Source organism: Chiloscyllium punctatum, unplaced genomic scaffold (genome assembly GCF_047496795.1).
Source record: "Chiloscyllium punctatum isolate Juve2018m unplaced genomic scaffold, sChiPun1.3 scaffold_1622, whole genome shotgun sequence".
Classification (NCBI taxonomy): Eukaryota; Metazoa; Chordata; class Chondrichthyes; order Orectolobiformes; family Hemiscylliidae; genus Chiloscyllium; species Chiloscyllium punctatum.
Window position 1 is genome coordinate 4,092 of NW_027311356.1, and position 20,909 is coordinate 25,000.

The 20,909-nt window shown below is 60.6% G+C and overlaps 1 protein-coding gene across 1 annotated transcript in view; it reads left to right on the forward strand.

Moving 5' to 3' along the window:
• The first annotated feature begins 804 nt into the window (after window positions 1-804).
• LOC140475403 (multiple epidermal growth factor-like domains protein 8) overlaps window positions 805-20,909 on the forward strand; it is a 24,659-nt gene continuing 4,554 nt past the window's right edge. Inside the window, exons 1-12 of the mRNA XM_072567780.1 lie at window positions 805-936; window positions 2,219-2,402; window positions 7,989-8,199; window positions 9,242-9,464; window positions 9,600-9,744; window positions 10,728-10,951; window positions 11,505-11,615; window positions 17,288-17,403; window positions 17,878-18,076; window positions 19,017-19,188; window positions 19,812-19,973; window positions 20,084-20,228. Coding sequence (XP_072423881.1) covers window positions 2,300-2,402; window positions 7,989-8,199; window positions 9,242-9,464; window positions 9,600-9,744; window positions 10,728-10,951; window positions 11,505-11,615; window positions 17,288-17,403; window positions 17,878-18,076; window positions 19,017-19,188; window positions 19,812-19,939 — 1,632 coding nt within the window. The 5' untranslated portion in view covers window positions 805-936; window positions 2,219-2,299 and the 3' untranslated portion in view covers window positions 19,940-19,973; window positions 20,084-20,228. The remainder of the gene's footprint in view (window positions 937-2,218; window positions 2,403-7,988; window positions 8,200-9,241; window positions 9,465-9,599; window positions 9,745-10,727; window positions 10,952-11,504; window positions 11,616-17,287; window positions 17,404-17,877; window positions 18,077-19,016; window positions 19,189-19,811; window positions 19,974-20,083; window positions 20,229-20,909) is intronic.

Below are 20,909 nucleotides of genomic sequence, written 5' to 3' on the forward strand. Positions count from 1 at the left end.
TCCCCCCCTCTCTTCCCCCCCTCTCTTCCCCCCCTCTCTTCCCCCCCCGCTCTTCCCCCCCCTCTCTTCCCCCCCCCTCTTCCCCCCCCCTCTCTTCCCCCCCCTCTCTTCCCCCCTCTCTCTTCCCCCCTCTCTCTTCCCCCCTCTCTCTTCCCCCTTCTCTCTTCCCTCTTCCTCCTACCCCTCTTCTCCCCCCTTCCTCTTCTCCCCCCTTCCCTCTTCTCCCCCCCTTCCCTCTTCTCCCCCCCTTCCCTCTTCTCCCCCCCTTCCTCTTCTCCCCCCCTTCCCTCTCTTCCCCCCCTTCCCTCTTCTCCCCCCCTTCCCTCTTCTCCCCCCCTTCCCTCTTCTCCCCCCCTTCCCTCTTCTCCCCCCCTTCCCTCTTCTCCCCCCCTTCCCTCTTCTCCCCCCCTTCCCTCTTCTCCCCCCTTCCCTCTCCTCCTACCACTCTCCCTACTCTTCCTCCTTCTCCCTCTATTCCTTCCCCTCATCCACCCTCCCCTCATCCACCCTCCCCTCCCCTCCACCCTTCTTCCCCCCCCCATCCCCCTCTTCCCCTCTTCCCCTCCTCCTCCACCCTTCCTTCCCTCATTGCCCTTCTCATTCTCTTCCACCCTCCCCTCCCTGTTTTTACACTCACTCTCTCCTCTCCCCACCTCCTCCTCTTTGGTGCTGTGCTGTCCCTGTGGTTCCCCCCCCTGCCCCAGGTGTGTGCCCGGTGATTTCCGGAGTCTCCAGGAGTTTGTGAATTGTTCGGTTGCCCTGTCGGGCCTCTCTAACCTGACGGTGAGGGAGGTGGCTGCTGGTAGACATCGATGAGTGTCGCCTCCACATGGACAACTGCAACTCCTTCGCCACCTGCAGGAACACCTTTGACTCCTTCGAGTGTCACTGTAACCGCGGTTACGCTGGAGACGGCAGCTCCTACTGCAACCAGACGTGAGTTACATCTCCGCCCCCCCCCCCCCACCACCCCAGGGAGCCGGGGAGGGAGGGAGAGAGAGTGAAAGGAGGGAGGGGTGGGAAAGACAGATGGGGATGGTGGGAAGAGAGCAAGAGATGGGGGTTGGAGAGAGAAAGAGAGAGTGGGGGCCTCAGTCAGAGACTAGGGTAAGGAAGTGAAGGACAACCATGATGAAGAACAGAGTGTGGTGTTGTGTGAGAGAGATACACAGTCAAACAAACTCTCCCACTCAGTCTCTTTCTGTCTTTCTGTCTCTCTCTCTCTCTCTCTTTCTCTCTCACATACACTCTGTTTTGCACTCTCTACTCATGAACTCTGTTTTGCACTCTCTCTCTCTCTCTCTCTCACGTACACTCTGTTTTGCTCTCTTTTCTCTCTCTCTCTCGCGTTCACTCTGTTTTGCACTCGTACACTGTTTTGCACTCTCTCTCTTTCTCACATACACTGTTTTGTTCTTTCTCTCTCATGTACACTCTGTTTTGCACTCTGTATCTTTCTCATGTACACTGTTTTGCACTCTTTCTCGCGTACGTTCTGTTTTGCGCTCTCTCTCTTATACACTCTCTGGTTTGCTCTCACTCACGTACACACTGTTTTGCTCTTTTTCTCTCTCTCTCACGTACACTTTTATGCACTCTCTCTCTCACCTACACTCTGTTTTGCTCGCTCTCTCTCAAGTACACCTGTTTTGCACACTCTGTCTCTCACGTACACTCTGTTTTGTACTCTCTCTCACATAAACTCTGTTTTGCTCTCTCTCTCTCACACACGTACACTCTGTTGTGCACACTCTCTAACGTACACGTCTGTTTGCTCTCTCTCTCTCACCTACACTCTGTTTTGCTCTCTCTCGCCTACACACTGTTTTGTGCTCGCTCGCTCTCTCTCTCTCTCTCTCTCTCTCTCTCTCTCTCTCTCTCTCTCTCACACATGTACACTCTGTTTTGCTCTCTCTCTCTCTCTCTCTCTCTCTCTCACACACGTACATTCTGTTTTGCGCTCTCTCTCACGTACACTGTTTTGCGCTCTCTCTCTCTCCGTATACTCTGTTTTGTACACACTCTCTCCACGTACACTGGTTTGCTCTCTCTCTCTGTCTTGCGTACACAGTCTGTTTTGCTCTCTCTCTCTTGTCTCTCCCTTTCGCGCGCACTCCCTTGTGTGCTGTATCTCTCCCACATTCCCCCCACACAACACGTGCATGCAGGCCCTGACAACAGGCAGGCAGCTGGCATTTCTCTCTCTCCTTCCTTGCAGCTGTTACAATGAGTGCAGGCACGGCCAGTGCAGTGGGCCCTCTCACTACTCCTGTATCTGCGAGCTGGCTGGACCTCTGACATGGAGACCGTCAACGAGACTGGCGTCGAATGTGACATTGACTGCGGCTGTCACTTCCACAGCACGTGCCGTGATGGCGTTGGAAAGTGTGACCAATGCGTGGGTAAGGGTTGTTGAGCGCGCTCCCTCTGTGGTTCACTGAACCCCGCAGTGATTCAGGAGCAGCGAGTCTGCGAGTGCATGATCGGCTCTGTCAAATAAACACGGGCACAGACTGTGAAAAGGGAGTCTATAGAGAAACCATCCCACCGCACCCTCTGAATCTTCTTCCCTCTCCGAGGTTCTGAATGACGACCAGCCCAACCTGGCTGACGTCCTGCGATGAGACCCACCCCTCCATCTCAGGAATGAGCCGAGTGGGCTGTCGTCTGGGCTGTCCCTGCCTCAGAGTCAAGGTTAGTGTGGTGCTGGAAAAGCGCAGCAGGTCAGGCAGCATCCGAGGAGCAGGTAAAATCGGCGTTTCGGGCGAACGCTCTGACCCGCTGTGCTTCTCCCAACACTGCTCTAATCTTGACTCTGACCTCCAGCATCTGCAGGACCCACTTCTGTCCCTTTCCCTGCCAAGGGTCTCGCCCTTCCTCAGCACACATGTCTTTATTGCTCAGACCTTCAATGCAGGGGTTGGGACATCGTGTTGAGGTTGGACAGGATATTGGTGAGACCCCTTCTGGAATACTGTGTCCAGTTCTGGTCGCCCAGTTATAGGGAGGATGTTAGGAGGTTGGAGACGGTTTAGAAGGCGATTTTCCAGGATGTTGCAGGGTATGGAGGGGTTTGAATTATAAAGGAAAAGTTGGATCGGCTGGGACCTTTTTCACTGGAATGTAGGGGGTTGATGGGTGACCTGATAGAGTTTGGTAAAATCACGAGGGGCAACGCTAAGATGAACAGCAGGGATCTTTCCCCCAGGTTGGGGGATTTCAAGAGGAGGGGACATATTTTTACAGTGAGGGGAGAACGATTTCTAAAAAGGCATGACGTGCAGTTACATTCACACACTGTGTGTGGCTCGTGTGGAATGAGCTGCCAGAGGAAGTGGTGGACGTTTAAAAGGGATTTGGATAAGGACATGGATAGGAAAGGTTTGGAGGGAGTTGGGCCGAGTGCAGGCAGGTGGGAGGGGTTTAGTCAGCACGGACTGGGGGAGACTGAACAGTCTGGTTCTGTACTATCAGACTCTGAGCTCCACACTGTCCACTGCACGCGAGATGTTGTCTCACCAACGTCCCCTCCCTATCTCCCACTCGCCCCCCTCGTAATTAAAGGCCCTTGCTCTCCCGAATCACTGGCCGAGCCTGGTAACCTCCGGGAAGCCCGAACCTCGAGGGCATCTGCCAATTTCCCATCCGCGAGAAGGCCATTCAGCCCATCAGCTCTCTGTCCGCGGAGCTCTCTGTGCTCTCCCATTCCTCTCGCTGTGTCCCTGTCGCTCCTGCCCTCCAGATACAAGGACAGAAATAGCTGGAGAGACGTGGCAGGCTCTGCTGGTATCTGTGAACACAGAAACTAAGTGAATGGTTTGGATCCCGTGACCCTTCTGCTGAAACCTCGCTGCCCCTGACACAGCCCCCATCCCAGACAAAATACATGCAGTTCAGGTCTTCAAGAGAGCAATTTCCCGATGTGTATTCCTTATCATCTTGCCGAGTTGTCCCTGGAGAAAGGAGCAAGACAGGCCACTCAGTAAGATCACAGGGCGATGGGATTTTAATCTTCTCTACATCAGGGAGACTGAACGTAAACTTAGGGAACGGTTCACCGAGCATCGCAGGCAGACCCACAGGGGCCAAAGGGACCTCCCAGTCACCGCCCATTTCAGTTCCCCTTCCCACTCCCTTTCCAACGGGACCATCTTCCGCCTGGGCACCCTACAGCCTGGAGGACTCAACATTGAGTTCTCCAATTTCAAATAACCTCCCTTTCCATCCCCAGATTCCCTTCCCAGCCCCTCCCTCCCCCCCTTCCTTTTACTGCTCCCTGTCCCCAACCGAATTCATTCCTCCCATTGACCAACCAGGCCATTCCTGCTACCTGTCTTCCCCTATCCCCACTTCACCACCCAGCACCCCCGTCACTCTCTTTATCTGCAGCTTCTCCCACCCCCACCCCCACTCCTGAAGAAGGGTTACACCCGAGACGTTGACTTCTGCACCTCCTGATGCTGCCTGGTTTGCTGTGTTCCTCCAGCCTCCTGCCTGTCTATTGTGGGCAGTTTTTATGCCTTTAATCTGGATTCAACTTTCCGTCATTCCTGATAATAAAACCAGCAGATGTTCTGGTTCCAGGACATGGGTTTCCTCCCACAGTCCAAAGATATGCAGGTTAGGGTGGATTAGCCATGCTGAATTGTCCTGTAGTGTACAGGGATGTGTAGGTTAAGTGGGTTAGACATGGGGAAATGCAGGGTTACAGGGATAGGGTAGGGGAGTGGGGTCTGGATGGGATGCTCTTCAGAGGGTCAGAGTGGACTCGATGGGCTGAATGGCCTCCTTCCCCGCTGTAAGGATTCAATGATGTAGGAGTGGAAGGAAGCCATTCAGCCCATCGAGTCTGCTCCACCATTTCCATGGGATTCTGGCTGATCTGATCATCCTCAACTCCACTTTCCTGCCTTTTGGTAATGTGGGGGCCAGAACTGTACGCAGTGTTCCAAATGTGGCCGAACCAGAGTCTGAAACAACTGTAACATGACCTGCCAACTCTTGTACTCGATACCCCATCCGATGAAGGAAAGCATTCCATATGCCTACTTGACCACTCTATATATCGACCTACATTACCACCTTCAGGGTACAGTGGACCTGAACACCCAGATCTCTCTGTACATCAGTTTTCCCCAGGGCTTTTCCGTTTACCATATAGATCACTCTGGAATTGCATCTTCCAAAATCCACCACCTCGCGTTTGTCCGGATTGAACTCCATCTGCCATTTCTCTGCCCAACTCTCCAATCTATCTGTAATTCTGCTGAATTCTCTGACAGTCCCCTTCACTATCTGCTACTCCACCGACCTTCGTGTCATCTGCAAACTGACTAATCAGACCACCTATACCTTCCTCCAGATTATTTATGTATATCACAAACAACCATGTGGTCCCAACATTGATCCCTGTGGGAGTACCACTGGCCACAGGTCTCCATTTTGAGAAACTGCCTTCCACTTATAGTCTTGGTTTCCTGTTGCCCAGGCAGTTCTCTATCCCTTAGTATCTTCTCCAGCAGTTTCTCCACCACTGACACCAGGCTCACCGGTCTATAATTACCTGGCTTATCCCTGCTACCCTTCTTAAACAAGGGGACAACATGAGCAATTCTCCAGTGCTCTGGGACCTCACCCATGTTCAAGGATGCTGCAATGGTATCTGTTAAAGCCCCAGTTATTCCCTCTCTCGCTTCCCTCAGTAACCTGGGATGGATTCCATCTGGACCTGGGGAATTGTACACCTTAATGCCTTTTAGAATATCCTCCCTCCTTATGCTAACTTGACCGAGAGTAATCAAACATCTATCCCTAACCTCGACATCTGTCATGTTCCTCTCCTCGGTGAATACTGATGCAGAGTACTCATTGAGAATCTCACCCATTTTCCCTGACTGCACACACACATCTTGCCTCCTTTGTCCTTGAATGGGCCAACCCTTTCCATCATTACCCTCTTGCCTCTTCTGTGCAAATGAAAGCCTTTGGGATTTTCTTTATCCCTGCAGATGTTTCATGACCCCTTTTAGCCCTCTTAATTCCTCGTTTGCTTGGTCCTACATTCCTGATATTCTTCCAAAGCTGCTCCTGTTTTCAGTCGTCTGGACCTTATGTACACTTCCTTTTTCCTCTTGGCTCGTCTCATAATTTCACCTGTTATCCATGGTTCCCTAATCTTGCCATTTCTATCCCTCATTTTCAAAGGGACGTGTCTGTCCTGCACTCCAAGCAACCTCTCTTTAAAAGTCTCCCACATGTCAGACATGGATTTGCCTAAAGCAGCTGCTCCCCATCTGCATCCCCCAGCTCCTGCTGAATTTTGGTGTCGTTGGCCTTGCCCCAATTTATCCCTCTTCCTTGAGGACCGTTCTTGTCTTTGTCCACGCATATTCTAAAACTTACGAAATTGTGATCACTATTCCCAAAGTAATCCCCTTCTGGAACTTCGACCACCTGGCTCGGGCTCATTTCCCCAACACCAAGTCCAGTACGGCCCCTTTCCTGAGTTGGGCTTTTTACATACTGCTGGAGAAGATCCTCCTGGATGCTTCTTACACATTCTACTCCATCTAGACCTCTAACACGAAGTGAATCCCCGTCAATGTTGGGAAAATTAAAATCTCCTCTCACCCACCACCCTGTTGCTCCTACATCGTCCCATAACCTGTTTACCTATTTGTACCTCGATCTCACGCTCGCTGTTGGGAGGCCTGTAGTAGAGCCCCAGTATTGATACCGCACCCGTCCTATTTCTGAGCTCTGCCCGTATTGCCTCACTGCTCGAGTCCTCCATAGTGTCCTCCTTCAGCACAGCTGTGATATCTTCTCTGACCGGTAATGCAACTCCTCCACCCCGTTTACCTCCCTCTCTATCCTGCCTGAAGCATCGATATCCTGGGATATTTAGTTGCCAATCGAGCCCTTCCCTTAGCCACCTCTAATAACAATAACATCATACTCCCAGGTAATAATCCAAGCCCTAAGTTCATCTGCCTTCCTTACTTTACCTCTTGCATTAAAACACATGCAGTTCACATCACCAGTCCCTCTGCATTCATCCTCTGTTTCCTGCCTACTCTTCCCTTTAGTCACACTGACTTCATTATCTAGTTCCTTCCAGGCTTTAGTTACTATCTCCTTCCTGTCCACGAACCTCCACATATGGTTCCCATCCCCCTGCCACATTAGTTTAAACCTTCCCCAGCAGCGAGAGTAAAAACACCCCGAAAGACATTGGTTCCAGTCCGGCCCAAGTGTACACCATTCAATTTGTAATAGTCCCATCTCCCCCAGAATCGATCCCAAAGTCGCAAAAATCGGAACCCCTTCCTCCTGCACCATCTCTCAAGCCACACTTTCATCCTGAACATTCTATCTTTCCTGCTCTAACTCGCATCTGGCACTGGTAGCAATCCTGAGATCACTGTCTCTGAGGTCCTACCTTTTAACTTGGTTCCTAATTCCTTAAATTCAGCTTGTCAGATCTCATCTCGTTTTTTATCTACGTGTGTGTGTGTGTGTGTGTGTGTGTGTGTGCGCGCATGCACGCGCACATGTGTGTCTGTGTGTGAGTGTGAGTATGTATGTGTGTGTCTGTGTGTGCGTGCGTATGTGTGTCTGTGTGTGAGTATGCATGTGTGTCTGTGTGCGCGCGCATGTGAATATATGTTCTGAGTATGTGTCTGTATATGTGTGTGTGCGCATTCATGAGTATGTGTGTCTCTGTGTATGTGCGTGAGAGACAGTATGTGTGTCCCTCTGCGTGTGTTCGTGTGTGTGTATGTCCCTGTGTGTCTGTGTGTGTGTGTATGTCCCTGTGTGTGTGTCTGTGATTGTGTGCTGAAAGAACTTGGGGTCGGGTGAGGGTGGGATCTGTGGATGGTTCGGTGCTGGAGTGGCTGTCAATAGAAAGTTTCTGTGTGAGTTGGAATGACTATACGGCTGACTGTCCACTTCTGACTGAGTTTAATTCACACGGTTTCCCACAGACTGGACCATGGGGCAGCACTGTGAGCTGTGCCAGCCTGGCAGCTATGGCAATGCCACCCAGAAGGATGGCTGCCAGCAGTGTGCGTGTAATGGGCACGGGGCCAGCTGGTTGGGCGACTGTGACCGGGCGACAGGCAGATGTTTTTGCACCGAGAACACTGAAGGGCCACACTGTGAGGACTGTGTCGCAGGTTACTATGGAGACCCACGGTGAGTGAAGCTGTCAGGTCTGTCCCCCTGTCTCTGAGAGAGAAGCTCCAGGCAGCACCTCCCAACCCCCTTCTCTCTCACGCACAGAGACACACGCACAGACACAGGCATGCACGGAGACTGACACACATACACTGACACATACATATGCACGTGCACACACAGACAACAGATGCACATGCACACACAGACAACAGAGAGACACATGCACACGCACAGACACATGCTCGCACACAGACATGCGCATGTGTGCACATGCACACGCGCACACAGATGCACACATACACACACAGATGCACACACAGATGCACACACGCGCACAGACACGAGCATGCACAGACAACAGAGACACACGCACGCGTGCACACGCGCACACAGACGCGCGCACACACAACCTTTGCACTCTCACATAACCGCCCACCGATACTGATTCACATTTTCACTCTCATACTCACTCTCAAACTGATTTTCTCTCATAATTCCTCTCATACATTCCCGAGTTCCCCGCTTGATTGGCCCAATATCCACAAATGTTCAATCACCCCCCCCCCACCGACCCTCAGTAACAGCAGTGCACGGCAGAAATTCACCCAAGATCCTCAGGCAAACCCACGACCACTTCCATCTGGAAGGACAAGGGGCAGCAGATACATGGGAACACCACTCCCTGCAAGTTCCCCTCCAAGCCACTCACCATCCTGGCTTGGAAACATATCGCCATTCCTTCAGTGTGGCTGGGTCCGAATCCTGGAATTCCCTCCCTCGGGGACGTTGTGGGTCAACCCACCGCATCCGGTTCACAGCCACCTTCTCAAAGGGCAACGAACGATGGGCGATAAGTGGTGGGCCATGAATACATTTTACAGAAGTCTCTGTATCTGTCCCATGCCATTGTCAGCAGCGACCCTCCTCAGTCCCTGCGTTGGTTCAGCCGCCCTGTACACAAAAGTACCACCCACCTCCGTCCGGCCTGTCCCTCAGGGTGTAGTTGGGAGGGGGAGTGGGTGATAGTAGGTGACTGCAGCCTTTGCTTTGCCTCCAGAGAGAATGGGCGATGTTACCGCGAGTGCGTGGGCCGTGTCCTGCTGCAGAATATCTCCTCGTCGGCCCTGGGCTCTGCACGGGGTCAGGGCCTCTCCGCCAAGGGCCTGGCCTACTGCCTGTGGGTGCTGACCACCTCCAACAGCCTGGACTCCTGCGAGGGACAGAGTGGCTGTCTGACCGTCAGCCTGACCATTGGGCCCGACGTCAGGGTGACGTGTGGTGTGAGTATCTCTGAGACGTGGCGGTGCTGGGGATTGGGGTCGGGGGGGGGTGAGCGAGCGAGGGGGAGACAGTGTTCACGCGGCCTTGCTCTCTCGGGTCAGTCCCCATCACCTGCTCACTTTGCTCCTTTTCAGCAAAACTACGTCTACGTCTTTGACGGGGTGCCAGGGTTCCTGAGCCAGCCCCAGCAGCACAGTGCCCTCTATGCCGATCCAAAACTGATCGGCGCCTTCTGTGGCAATGGGCACTCACGGGCGGTCAAGGTGTATGCTGTCTCAGGTACGTCGGTAAATCGCCGTGAGTGAAGCGGCAGGCTCATCGGGAGGGGGCGGTTACCGGGCAGTGACCAGGAGGGGACGGTTACCCGGCTGTGACCGGGAGGGGATGGTAACCAGGCGGTTACCGGGCAGTGACCGGGAGGGGGCGGTTACCGGGCAGTGACCGGGAGGGGGCGGTTACCGGGCAGTGACCGGGAGGGGGCGGTTACCGGGCAGTGATCGGGAGGGGACGGTTACCGGGCAGGGACTGGGAGGGGACGGTTACCAGGCGGTTACCGGGAGCGGTTGGTAACCAGGCGGTTACCGGGCAGGGACTGGGAGGGGACGGTTACCAGGCGGTTACTGGGAGGGGATGGTAACCGGGCGGTTACCGGGCAGGGACTGGGAGGGGACGGTTACCAGGCAGTGACCGGGAGGGGATGGTAACCGGGCAGGGACTGGGAGGGGACGGTTACCAGGCAGTGACCGGGAGGGGATGGTAACCGGGCAGGGACTGGGAGGGGACGGTTACCAGGCAGTGACCGGGAGGGGATGGTAACCGGGCGGTTACCGGGCAGGGACTGGGAGGGGACGGTTACCAGGCAGTGACCGGGAGGGGATGGTAACCGGGCGGTTACCGGGCAGGGACTGGGAGGGGACGGTTACCAGGCGGTTACCGGGAGGGGGCGGTTACCGGGCAGTGACCGGGAGGGGGACGGTTACCGGGCAGTGACCGGGAGGGGGACGGTTACCGGGCAGTGACCGGGAGGGGGACGGTTACCGGGCAGTGACCGGGAGGGGGACGGTTACCGGGCAGTGACCGGGAGGGGGACGGTTACCGGGCAGTGACCGGGAGGGGGACGGTTACCGGGCAGTGACCGGGAGGGGGACGGTTACCGGGCAGTGACCGGGGGAGAGCTCTGTATCGCACTATGACTGGGTGAATGGAGAAAGCTGTCTGTGTTTGGGTTTCCTCACTGTATCCATTTTCCCGATCTTCACCAGGAGTCCTCACTGTCTACTTCGAAGCCAACATCTCCAGGGCAGCGGGCACAGAGGGTTTCAATGCCACCTACACCATCAGCAGCTGCCAGCCCAGATGCCTGGGAAACCAGAGATGCCAGGACGGGCACTGTGTGTGTGAGACGGGCTACAGCGGCGAGAACTGCACCTCAAGCATGTGCCCCAATAACTGCTCGTCTCGAACTCACAGTGGGCACTGCCACATGGTGAGTGTCAGGGCCAGGGGTGGACGGGCAGCTCCTGGGGGTGGGGGTAGGAATATTCCCCCTGGGACACTGCCGGTCAGGAATACCATCCCTGGGACACTACAGAATGGGAATATTCCCCATGGGGCACTGCTGGTCGGGATTACTCCCTCGGGACACTGCGAAGCGAATACTCCCCTCGGGACACTGCAAACGGGGAATACTCCCCCCGGGGCCCTGTGCGATGGGGACACTCCCCCCGGGGCCCTGTGCGATGGGGACACTCCCCCCGGGGCCCTGTGCGATGGGGACACTCCCCCCGGGGCCCTGTGCGATGGGGACACTCCCCCCGGGGCCCTGTGCGATGGGGACACTCCCCCCGGGGCCCTGTGCGATGGGGACACTCCCCCCGGGGCCCTGTGCGATGGGGACACTCCCCCCGGGGCCCTGTGCGATGGGGACACTCCCCCCGCGGCCCTTATGAGAGCCAACAGGGACGGTCCCAATCAGTAAACCTCCCCCACCTGTGAGGAGCCAGGCCAGTGATCTGCTTCCTCTCCCTGTTGATTCCCAGGACACTGGAGTCTGCGTCTGTGCTGATGGATTTGCTGGCAGTGACTGTGGGACGATTGTACAATCCAGGAACATCGTCTGGGAGACTGTCACTCCCCCCGAGCATCGCCCAGTGAGTTTACACAGACCCTGTCACTCCCTGTAACTCGCTCACCGCCGCGTCCCTCTCCCCTCACCGCCGCGTCCCTCTCCCCTCACCGCCGCGTCCCTCTCCCCTCACCGCCGCGTCCCTCTCCCCTCACCGCCGCGTCCCTCTCCCCTCACCGCCGCGTCCCTCTCCCCTCACCGCCGCGTCCCTCTCCCCTCAACCCCCCACCTTTGTGTGTCTTTCTCTATGTCCCTTTGTCTCCTCTCTCTCTCTCGCTGTCTCCATCTTTTGCACTCTCACGCTTGTTTGATCGCTCTTGCTCTCCCTTTGTGTCTCTTGTTTATCCCCCATCTCTCTCCCATGAGTCTCGTTGTGTGTCCACTTGAATTTCACACACACACCATCCCTTGCATTTCTCTCTCTCCGTGCGTACATATCTTTCTCTTGCAATGCTCCCCTCTGTGTGCGCGGTCTCCCTCTCCCCTTTATCTTTCCTGCCCCCCCCCACACCTCCCTCCACCCCCTCTCTCCCCCCCCATCACCCCCTCTCTCCCCCCCCCAATCACCCCCTCTCCCCCCCCCCCCAATCACCCACTCTCCCCCCCCCAATCACCCCCTCTCCCCCCCCCAATCACCCCCTCTCCCCCCCAATCACCCCCTCTCCCCCCCCAATCACCCCCTCTCCCCCCCCAATCACCCCCTCTTCCCCCCATCACCCCCTCTTTCCCCCCCATCACCCCCTCTTTCCCCCCCCCATCACCCCCTCTTCCCCCCCATCACCCCCTCTCCCCCCCCCATCACCCCCTCTTCCCCCCCCATCACCCCCTCTTCCCCCCCCATCACCCCCTCTCCCCCCCATCACCCCCTCTCCCCCCCATCACCCCCTCTCCCCCCCCATCACCCCCTCTTTCCCCCCCCCATCACCCCCTCTTTCCCCCCCCCATCACCCCCTCTTCCCCCCCATCACCCCCTCTCCCCCCCCCATCACCCCCTCTTCCCACCCCCCCATCACCCCCTCTTTCCCCCCCCCCCATCACCCCCTCTTTCCCCCCCCCATCACCCCCTCTTCCCCCCCCCATCACCCCCTCTTCCCCCCCATCACCCCCTCTCCCCCTGCTAGAACCCCCTCACCCCCCCATCACCTCCTCTCACCCCCCCATCACCCCCTCTCACCCCCCCATCACCCCCTCTCACCCCCCCATCACCCCCTCTCACCCCCCCATCACCCCCTCTTCCCCCCCCCATCACCCCCTCTCCCCCCCCCCAATCACCCCCTCTCCCCCCCCCCCAATCACCCCCTCTCCCCCCCCCAATCACCCCTCTCCCCCCCCCCCAATCACCCCCTCTCCCCCCCCAATCACCCCCTCTCCCCCCCCCCAATCACCCCCTCTTCCCCCCCATCACCCCCTCTCCCCCCCATCACCCCCTCTTTTCCCCCCCCATCACCGCCTCTTTTCCCCCCCATCACCCTCTCTTCCCCCCCCATCACCCCCTCTTCCCCCCCATCACCCCCTCTCCCCCTGCTAGAACCCCCTCACCCCCCCATCACCTCCTCTCACCCCCCCATCACCCCCTCTCACCCCCCCATCACCCCCTCTCACCCCCCCATCACCCCCTCTCACCCCCCCCAACACCCCCTCTCCCCCCCCATCACCTCCTCGCCCCCCCCATCACCTCCTCGCCCCCCCCATCACCTCCTCGCCCCCCCCATCACCTCCTCGCCCCCCCCATCACCCCCTCTCCCCCCCCCATCACCCCCTCTCCCCCCCCCATCACCCCCTCTCCCCCCATCACCCCCTCTCCCCCCCCCATCACCCCTCTTCCCCCCCCCATCACCCCCTCTTCCCCCCCCCATCACCCCCTCTACCCCCCCCATCACCCCCTCTCCCCCCCCATCACCCCCTCTCCCCCCCCCATCACCCCCTCTCCCCCCCCCATCACCCCCTCTCCCCCCCCCATCACCCCCCCTCTCCCCCCCCCATCACCCCCTCTCCCCCCCAACACCCCCTCTTCCCCCCCATCACCTCCTCGCCCCCCCCCATCACCCCCTCTCCCCCTGCTATAACCCCCTCACCCCCTGCTATAACCCTCTCACCCCCCCGTCACCCCCTCTCACCCCCCCCGTCACCCCCTCTCCCCCCCCGTCACCCCCTCGTCACCCCCCTGTCACCCCCTCTCCCCCCCCCCCCCCCGTCACCCCCTCTCCCCCCCCCGTCACCCCCTCTCCCCCCCCCCCCCCCCGTCACCCCCTCTCCCCCCCCCGTCACCCCCTCTCCCCCCCCCGTCACCCCCCTCTCCCCCCCCCGTCACCCCCTCTCCCCCTGCTATAACCCCCTCTCCCCCTGCTATAACCCCCTCACCCCCCGCTATAACCCCCTCACCCCCCGCTATAACCCCCTCACCCCCCGCTATAACCCCCTCACCCCCCGCTATAACCCCCTCACCCCCCGCTATAACCCCCTCACCCCCCGCTATAACCCCCTCACCCCCCCCATCACCCCCTCTCACCCCCCCATCACCCCCTCTCACCCCCCCATCACCCCCTCTCACCCCCCCATCACCCCCCCATCACCCCCCCATCACCCCCTCTCACCCCCCCATCACCCCCTCTCACCCCCCCATCACCCCCTCTCACCCCCCCATCACCCCCTCTCACCCCCCCATCACCCCCTCTCACCCCCCCATCACCCCCTCTCCCCCCCCATCACCCCCTCTCCCCCTGCTATAACCCCCTCACCCCCTCTCACCCCCCCATCACTCCCTCTCACCCCCCCATCACTCCCTCTCACCCCCCCATCACCCCCTCTCACCCCCCCATCACCCCCTCTCACCCCCCCATCACCCCCTCTCACCCCCCCATCACCCCCTCTCACCCCCCCATCACCCCCTCTCACCCCCCCATCACCCCCTCTCACCCCCCCATCACCCCCTCTCACCCCCCCATCACCCCCTCTCACCCCCCCATCACCCCCTCTCACCCCCCCATCACCCCCTCTCACCCCCCCATCACCCCCTCTCACCCCCCCATCACCCCCTCTCACCCCCCCATCACCCCCTCTCACCCCCCCATCACCCCCTCTCCCCCCCCATCACCCCCCTCTCCCCCTGCTATAACCCCCTCACCCCCTGCTATAACCCCCTCACCCCCCCATCACCCCCTCTCCCCCCCATCACCCCCTCTCCCCCATCACCCCCTCTATCACCCCCTCTCCACCCGCTATCACCCCCTCTCCCCCCTCCCCCCCAATCACCCCCTCTCCCCCCCAATCACCCCCTCTCCCCCCCAATCACCCCCTCTCCCCCCCCAATCACCCCCTCTCCCCCCCCAATCACCCCCTCTCCCCCCCCAATCACCCCCTCTCCCCCCCCAATCACCCCCTCTCCCCCCCCAATCACCCCCTCTCCCCCCGCTATCACCCCCTCTCCCCCCGCTATCACCCCCTCTCCCCCCGCTATCACCCCCTCTCCCCCCGCTATCACCCCCTCTCCCCCCGCTATCACCCCCTCTCCCCCCGCTATCACCCCCTCTCCCCCCGCTATCACCCCCTCTCCCCCCGCTATCACCCCCTCTCCCCCCGCTATCACCCCCTCTCCCCCCGCTATCACCCCCTCTCCCCCCGCTATCACCCCCTCTCCCCCCGCTATCACCCCCTCTCCCCCCGCTATCACCCCCTCTCCCCCCGCTATCACCCCCTCTCCCCCCGCTATCACCCCCTCTCCCCCCGCTATCACCCCCTCTCCCCCCGCTATCACCCCCTCTCCCCCCGCTATCACCCCCTCTCCCCCCGCTATCACCCCCCCTCCCCCCGCTATCACCCCCCCTCCCCCCGCTATCACCCCCCCTCCCCCCGCTATCACCCCCTCTCCCCCCGCTATCACCCCCTCTCCCCCCGCTATCACCCCCCCTCCCCCCGCTATCACCCCCCTCTCCCCCCGCTATCACCCCCCCTCCCCCCGCTATCACCCCCCCTCCCCCCGCTATCACCCCCTCTCCCCCCGCTATCACCCCCCCTCCCCCCGCTATCACCCCCCCTCCCCCCGCTATCACCCCCCCTCCCCCCGCTATCACCCCCTCTCCCCTGTCCCCATCACCCCGTCCCTTCCCCTCCCCCCCCCTTCCCGTCTCGCCCTGTCTCCCCCCCCCTACCCGTCTCGCCCCATTGCCCCTGTCCCCCTTGCCCCTGTCCCCCTTGCCCTTCTCTCTCTCTCTGCTTTCCCTTCCTTCCCTCCCTCCCTCCCTCCCTCCTTCCCTCCCTCCCTCCCTCCCTCCCTCCCTCCCTCCCTCCCTCCCTCCCTCCCTCCCTCCCTCCCTCCCTCCCTCCCTCCCTCCCTCCCTCCCTCTTTCCTTCCCTCCCTCTTTCCTTCCCTCCCTCTTTCCTTCCCTCCCTCCCTCCCTCCCTCTTTCCTTCCCTCCCTCCTTCCCCTGCTGTAACTGGCTGTGTGTGTTTGTGGGGTGCTCTGGGAGCTTCAGGGCCCAGTTTCCAGGCTCTGACTGTAAACATTGCCTCCCTCCGCTATAACCCCCTCACCCCCCCTCACCCCCTCTCACCCCCCCATCACCCCCTCTCACCCCCCCATCACCCCCTCTCACCCCCCCATCACCCCCTCTCACCCCCCCCATCACCCCCTCTCCCCCCCCATCACCCCCCTCTCCCCCCCCATCACCCCCTCTCCCCCCATCACCCCCTCTCCCCCTGCTATAACCCCCTCACCCCCTCTCACCCCCCCATCACTCCCTCTCACCCCCCCATCACCCCCTCTCACCCCCCCATCACCCCCTCTCACCCCCCCATCACCCCCTCTCACCCCCCCCATCACCCCCTCTCCCCCCCCATCACCCCCTCTCCCCCCCCATCACCCCCTCTCCCCCTGCTATAACCCCCTCACCCCCTGCTATAACCCCCTCACCCCCTGCTATAACCCCCTCACCCCCTGCTATAACCCCCTCACCCCCCCATCACCCCCTCTCCCCCCCATCACCCCCTCTCCCCCATCACCCCCTCTATCACCCCCTCTCCACCCGCAATCACCCCCTCTCCCCCCCCAATCACCCCCTCTCCCCCCCCAATCACCCCCTCTCCCCCCCGCTATCACCCCCTCTCCCCCCGCTATCACCCCCTCTCCCCCCGCTATCACCCCCTCTCCCCCCGCTATCACCCCCTCTCCCCCCGCTATCACCCCCTCTCCCCCCGCTATCACCCCCTCTCCCCCCGCTATCACCCCCTCTCCCCCCGCTATCACCCCCCCTCCCCCCGCTATCACCCCCTCTCCCCCCGCTATCACCCCCTCTCCCCCCGCTATCACCCCCTCTCCCCTGTCCCCATCACCCCGTCCCTTCCCCTCCCCCCCCCCTTCCCGTCTCGCCCTGTCTCCCCCCCCCACCCGTCTCGCCCCGTTGCCCCTGTCCCCCTTGCCCCTGTCCCCCTTGCCCTTCTCTCTCTCTCTCTGCTTTCCCTTCCTTCCCTCCCTCCCTCCCTCCTTCCCTCCCTCCCTCCCTCCCTCCCTCTTTCCTTCCCTCCCTCCCTCCCTCTATCCTTCCCTCCCTCCCTCCCTCCCTCCCTCTTTCCTTCCCTCCCTCCTTCCCCTGCTGTAACTGGCTGTGTGTGTTTGTGGGGTGCTCTGGGAGCTTCAGGGCCCAGTTTCCAGGCTCTGACTGTAAACATTGCCTCCCTCCCCCCCCCCCCCCCCCCCCCCAGGAAGATGGTGGCCCCCTGAAGCGCATGGGCCATTCAATGGTGGAAGGCCCAGGCTCCACCCTTTGGATCTACGGAGGCCTGTCCCTCAGGAAGGGGATTTTAAACAGTGTTTACAGGTAAGTGGCAGCTAGCAGTTAGTGAAGTTGGAGACCCTGTCGGGGGGAGCTCAAATCACAGCCTTCATTGGTTCACTGTGCTGTCAGCCATTTGCAGTGCATCTGCTGTCCCCGCACTGGCGGCCATTTGCAGTGGGTCTGCTGTCCCCGCACTGGCGGCCATTTGCAGTGGGTCTGCTGTCCCCGCACTGGCGGCCATTTGCAGTGGGTCTGCTGTCCCTGCACTGGCGGCCATTTGCAGTGGGTCTGCTGTCCCCGCACTGGCGGCCATTTGCTGTCTCTCTCTGTACCTCTGTGTTATTGTACTGTTGGAAATTGCCATCTACAGAATAAGCGACTTCCTGCTTCCCAGCTCCAGGATTGTATGGAAGCGGTGGGGGTGGGAATGCGTTCCGATTCAGGCCTGGTCACAGACGGAGAACGTAAGGGACTGTTCCTGGACAGTGACTTTGTTCGGCGTCTTGTCTCCTTCAGATTCTCCCTCAGCGATCGTCGGTGGAGCGCCGAGGTAAGGCCTGACGGCCGGGCGCCCAGAGCACGATATTTCCACGCGGTAGCAACATCAGGCCCTGCCCTGGACACCATGTACGTGGCCGGAGGACTGACCGACAGCGGGGTGGCTAGTGATTTCTGGCTGCTGGACCTGGCCAACGCAGAGTGGACAGAAGGAGAGGTACACTGGCTGGTGTGGGACCAGGATGGGGCATTGATCATGACTGGTGCCCCCCCCGCCCCCCTCGGCTGGGCACGGTGGTCCCCGCCCCCCCTCGGCTGGGCACGGTGGTCCCCGCCCCCCCTCGGCTGGGCACGGTGGTCCCCGCCCCCCCTCGGCTGGGCACGGTGGTCCCCGCCCCCCCCTCGGCTGGGCACGGTGGTCCCCGCCCCCCCCTCGGCTGGGCACGGTGGTCCCCGCCCCCCCTCGGCTGGGCACGGTGGTCCCCGCCCCCCCCTCGGCTGGGCACGGTGGTCCCCGCCCCCCCTCGGCTGGGCACGGTGGTCCCCGCCCCCCCTCGGCTGGGCACGGTGGTCCCCGCCCCCCCTCGGCTGGGCACGGTGGTCCCCGCCCCCCCTCGGCTGGGCACGGTGGTCCCCGCCCCCCCCTCGGCTGGGCACGGTGGTCCCCGCCCCCCCTCGGCTGGGCACGGTGGTCCCCGCCCCCCCTCGGCTGGGCACGGTGGTCCCCGCCCCCCCTCGGCTGGGCACGGTGGTCCCCGCCCCCCCTCGGCTGGGCACGGTGGTCCCCGCCCCCCCTCGGCTGGGCACGGTGGTCCCCGCCCCCCCTCGGCTGGGCACGGTGGTCCCCGCCCCCCCTCGGCTGGGCACGGTGGTCCCCGCCCCCCCTCGGCTGGGCACGGTGGTCCCCGCCCCCCCTCGGCTGGGCACGGTGGTCCCCGCCCCCCTCGGCTGGGCACGGTGGCTCCCTGATGCTCAGCTCTCACTCGGACCGAGCTAGCTCCTCACTTGAGGACTGTGTGTCACTGGGAAGTGAAGAGCTCACCGCTCCCCCCCCCCCAGGTAGTTCCGAATAAAGGCTGTGGCTGACGATTCCTGTTTCACGTGAGCTGCCTCGTTGCTGTCGTCATGTTTGTCTCTTGTTCTCTGTCTGTCTGTAGTCGGGTCTCCTGCCTCCGGTAACTGGCCACACTCTGACCCTGTGTCGGAACTCCATCCTGCTCCTCATCGGAGGCTACTCCCCACAGAACGGCTTCAACAACAAGCTCCTGGAATACGACATCCGCTCCACAAACTGGAGTGTCCGCCAGCACACAGGGACAGCCCCGACAGGTACAGGTACAGGGACGGTGACAGTCCCTACAGGTACAGGGACGGTGACAGTCCCTACAGGTACAGGCACGGGGACTGCCCCGACAGGTACAGGCACGGGGACGGGGACAGTCCCTACAGGCACGGGGACTGCCCCGACAGGTACAGGCACGGGGACGGGGACAGTCCCTACAGGCACGGGGGCGGGGACAGTCCCTACAGGCACAGGGACGGGGACAGTCCCTACAGGCACGGGACTGCCCCGACAGGTACAGGGACGGGGACAGTCCCTACAGGCACGGGGACTGCCCCCACAGGTACAGGGACCGCCCCGACAGGCACAGGAACAGTCCCGATAGGCACGGGGATGGGGACAGTCCTACAGGCATGGGGGACTGCCCCGACGGGCACAGGCACGGGTTCCGCCACGGCGGGTACAGGCAAGGAAAGGCTTCCTATGGATCTCGAGTGCTTGTCATGGTATTCAGACCTTGACAGTCTGAGTTGGGAGAAAGAGAGAGACTCTGATTTGACACAGCGGCTGATGGAGCTCCTGTGAATGGGCTGTGTTCAATCTGCAGTGTGTGTTTGACCTGCTGTGCATGGGCCATGTCTATTCTGACGATGCTTTCTGCACCTTCCAGGGTTATACGGGCACTCAGCTGTTTACCACCCAGCCACGGATGCGGTCTATGTGTTTGGGGGCTATCGGTTTTACCTGGAGAGTGTGTCAGCGTCCCGTGAGCTGTACAGCCTGTACCTCCCTGGCTGAGCTGGAGCTTGCTCGCCCCCTCCACGGTGCCAAGGTATTGCTGGAAACTGCATGAATGTCTCTGACCAGCTTGGGGAATTGGGGCAGGAATGGGGCTGTGTTCCCGCTCTGAGTCTAACTGTCCCTGTGTTCACTCGGTTACAGCCCCTCGCCCACTTCTTCCATGTTTCCGGCTTGTTTAGGGACACGATGGTGGTAGTTGGAGGTCGTACAGAGACAGAGGACTTCAGTGCCGCCATCTTGCTGTACCACATCAACTGCAACACTTGGATCACGGTGAACCAGACAGGTACAGTCACACCGGGCTCACGGTGCTGCAGACAGGTACAGTCACACCGGGCTCACGGTGCTGCAGACAGGTACAGTCACACCGGGCTCACGGTGCTGCAGACAGGTACAGTCGCACCGGGGTCACGGTGCAGCAGACAGGTACAGTCACACCGGGATCACGGTGCAGCAGACAGGTACAGTCACACCGGGATCGCGGTGCAGCAGACAGGTACAGTCACACCGGATCGCGGTGCAGCAGACAGGTACAGTCACACCGGATCGCGGTGCAGCAGACAGGTACAGTCACACCGGGATCACGGTGCAGCAGACAGGTACAGTCACACCGGGATCGCGGTGCAGCAGACAGGTACAGTCACACCGGGATCGCGGTGCAGCAGACAGGTACAGTCACACCGGGATCGCGGTGCAGCAGACAGGTACAGTCACACCGGGATCGCGGTGCAGCAGGCAGGTACAGTCACACCGGGATCGCGGTGCAGCAGGCAGGTACAGTCACACCGGGATCGCGGTGCAGCAGGCAGGTACAGTCACACCGGGATCGCGGTGAACCGGGCAGGTACAGTCACCACCGGGATCGCGGTGCAGCAGACAGGTACAGTCACACCGGGATCGCGGTGCAGCAGACAGGTACAGTCACACCGGGATCGCGGTGCAGCAGGCAGGTACAGTCACACCGGGA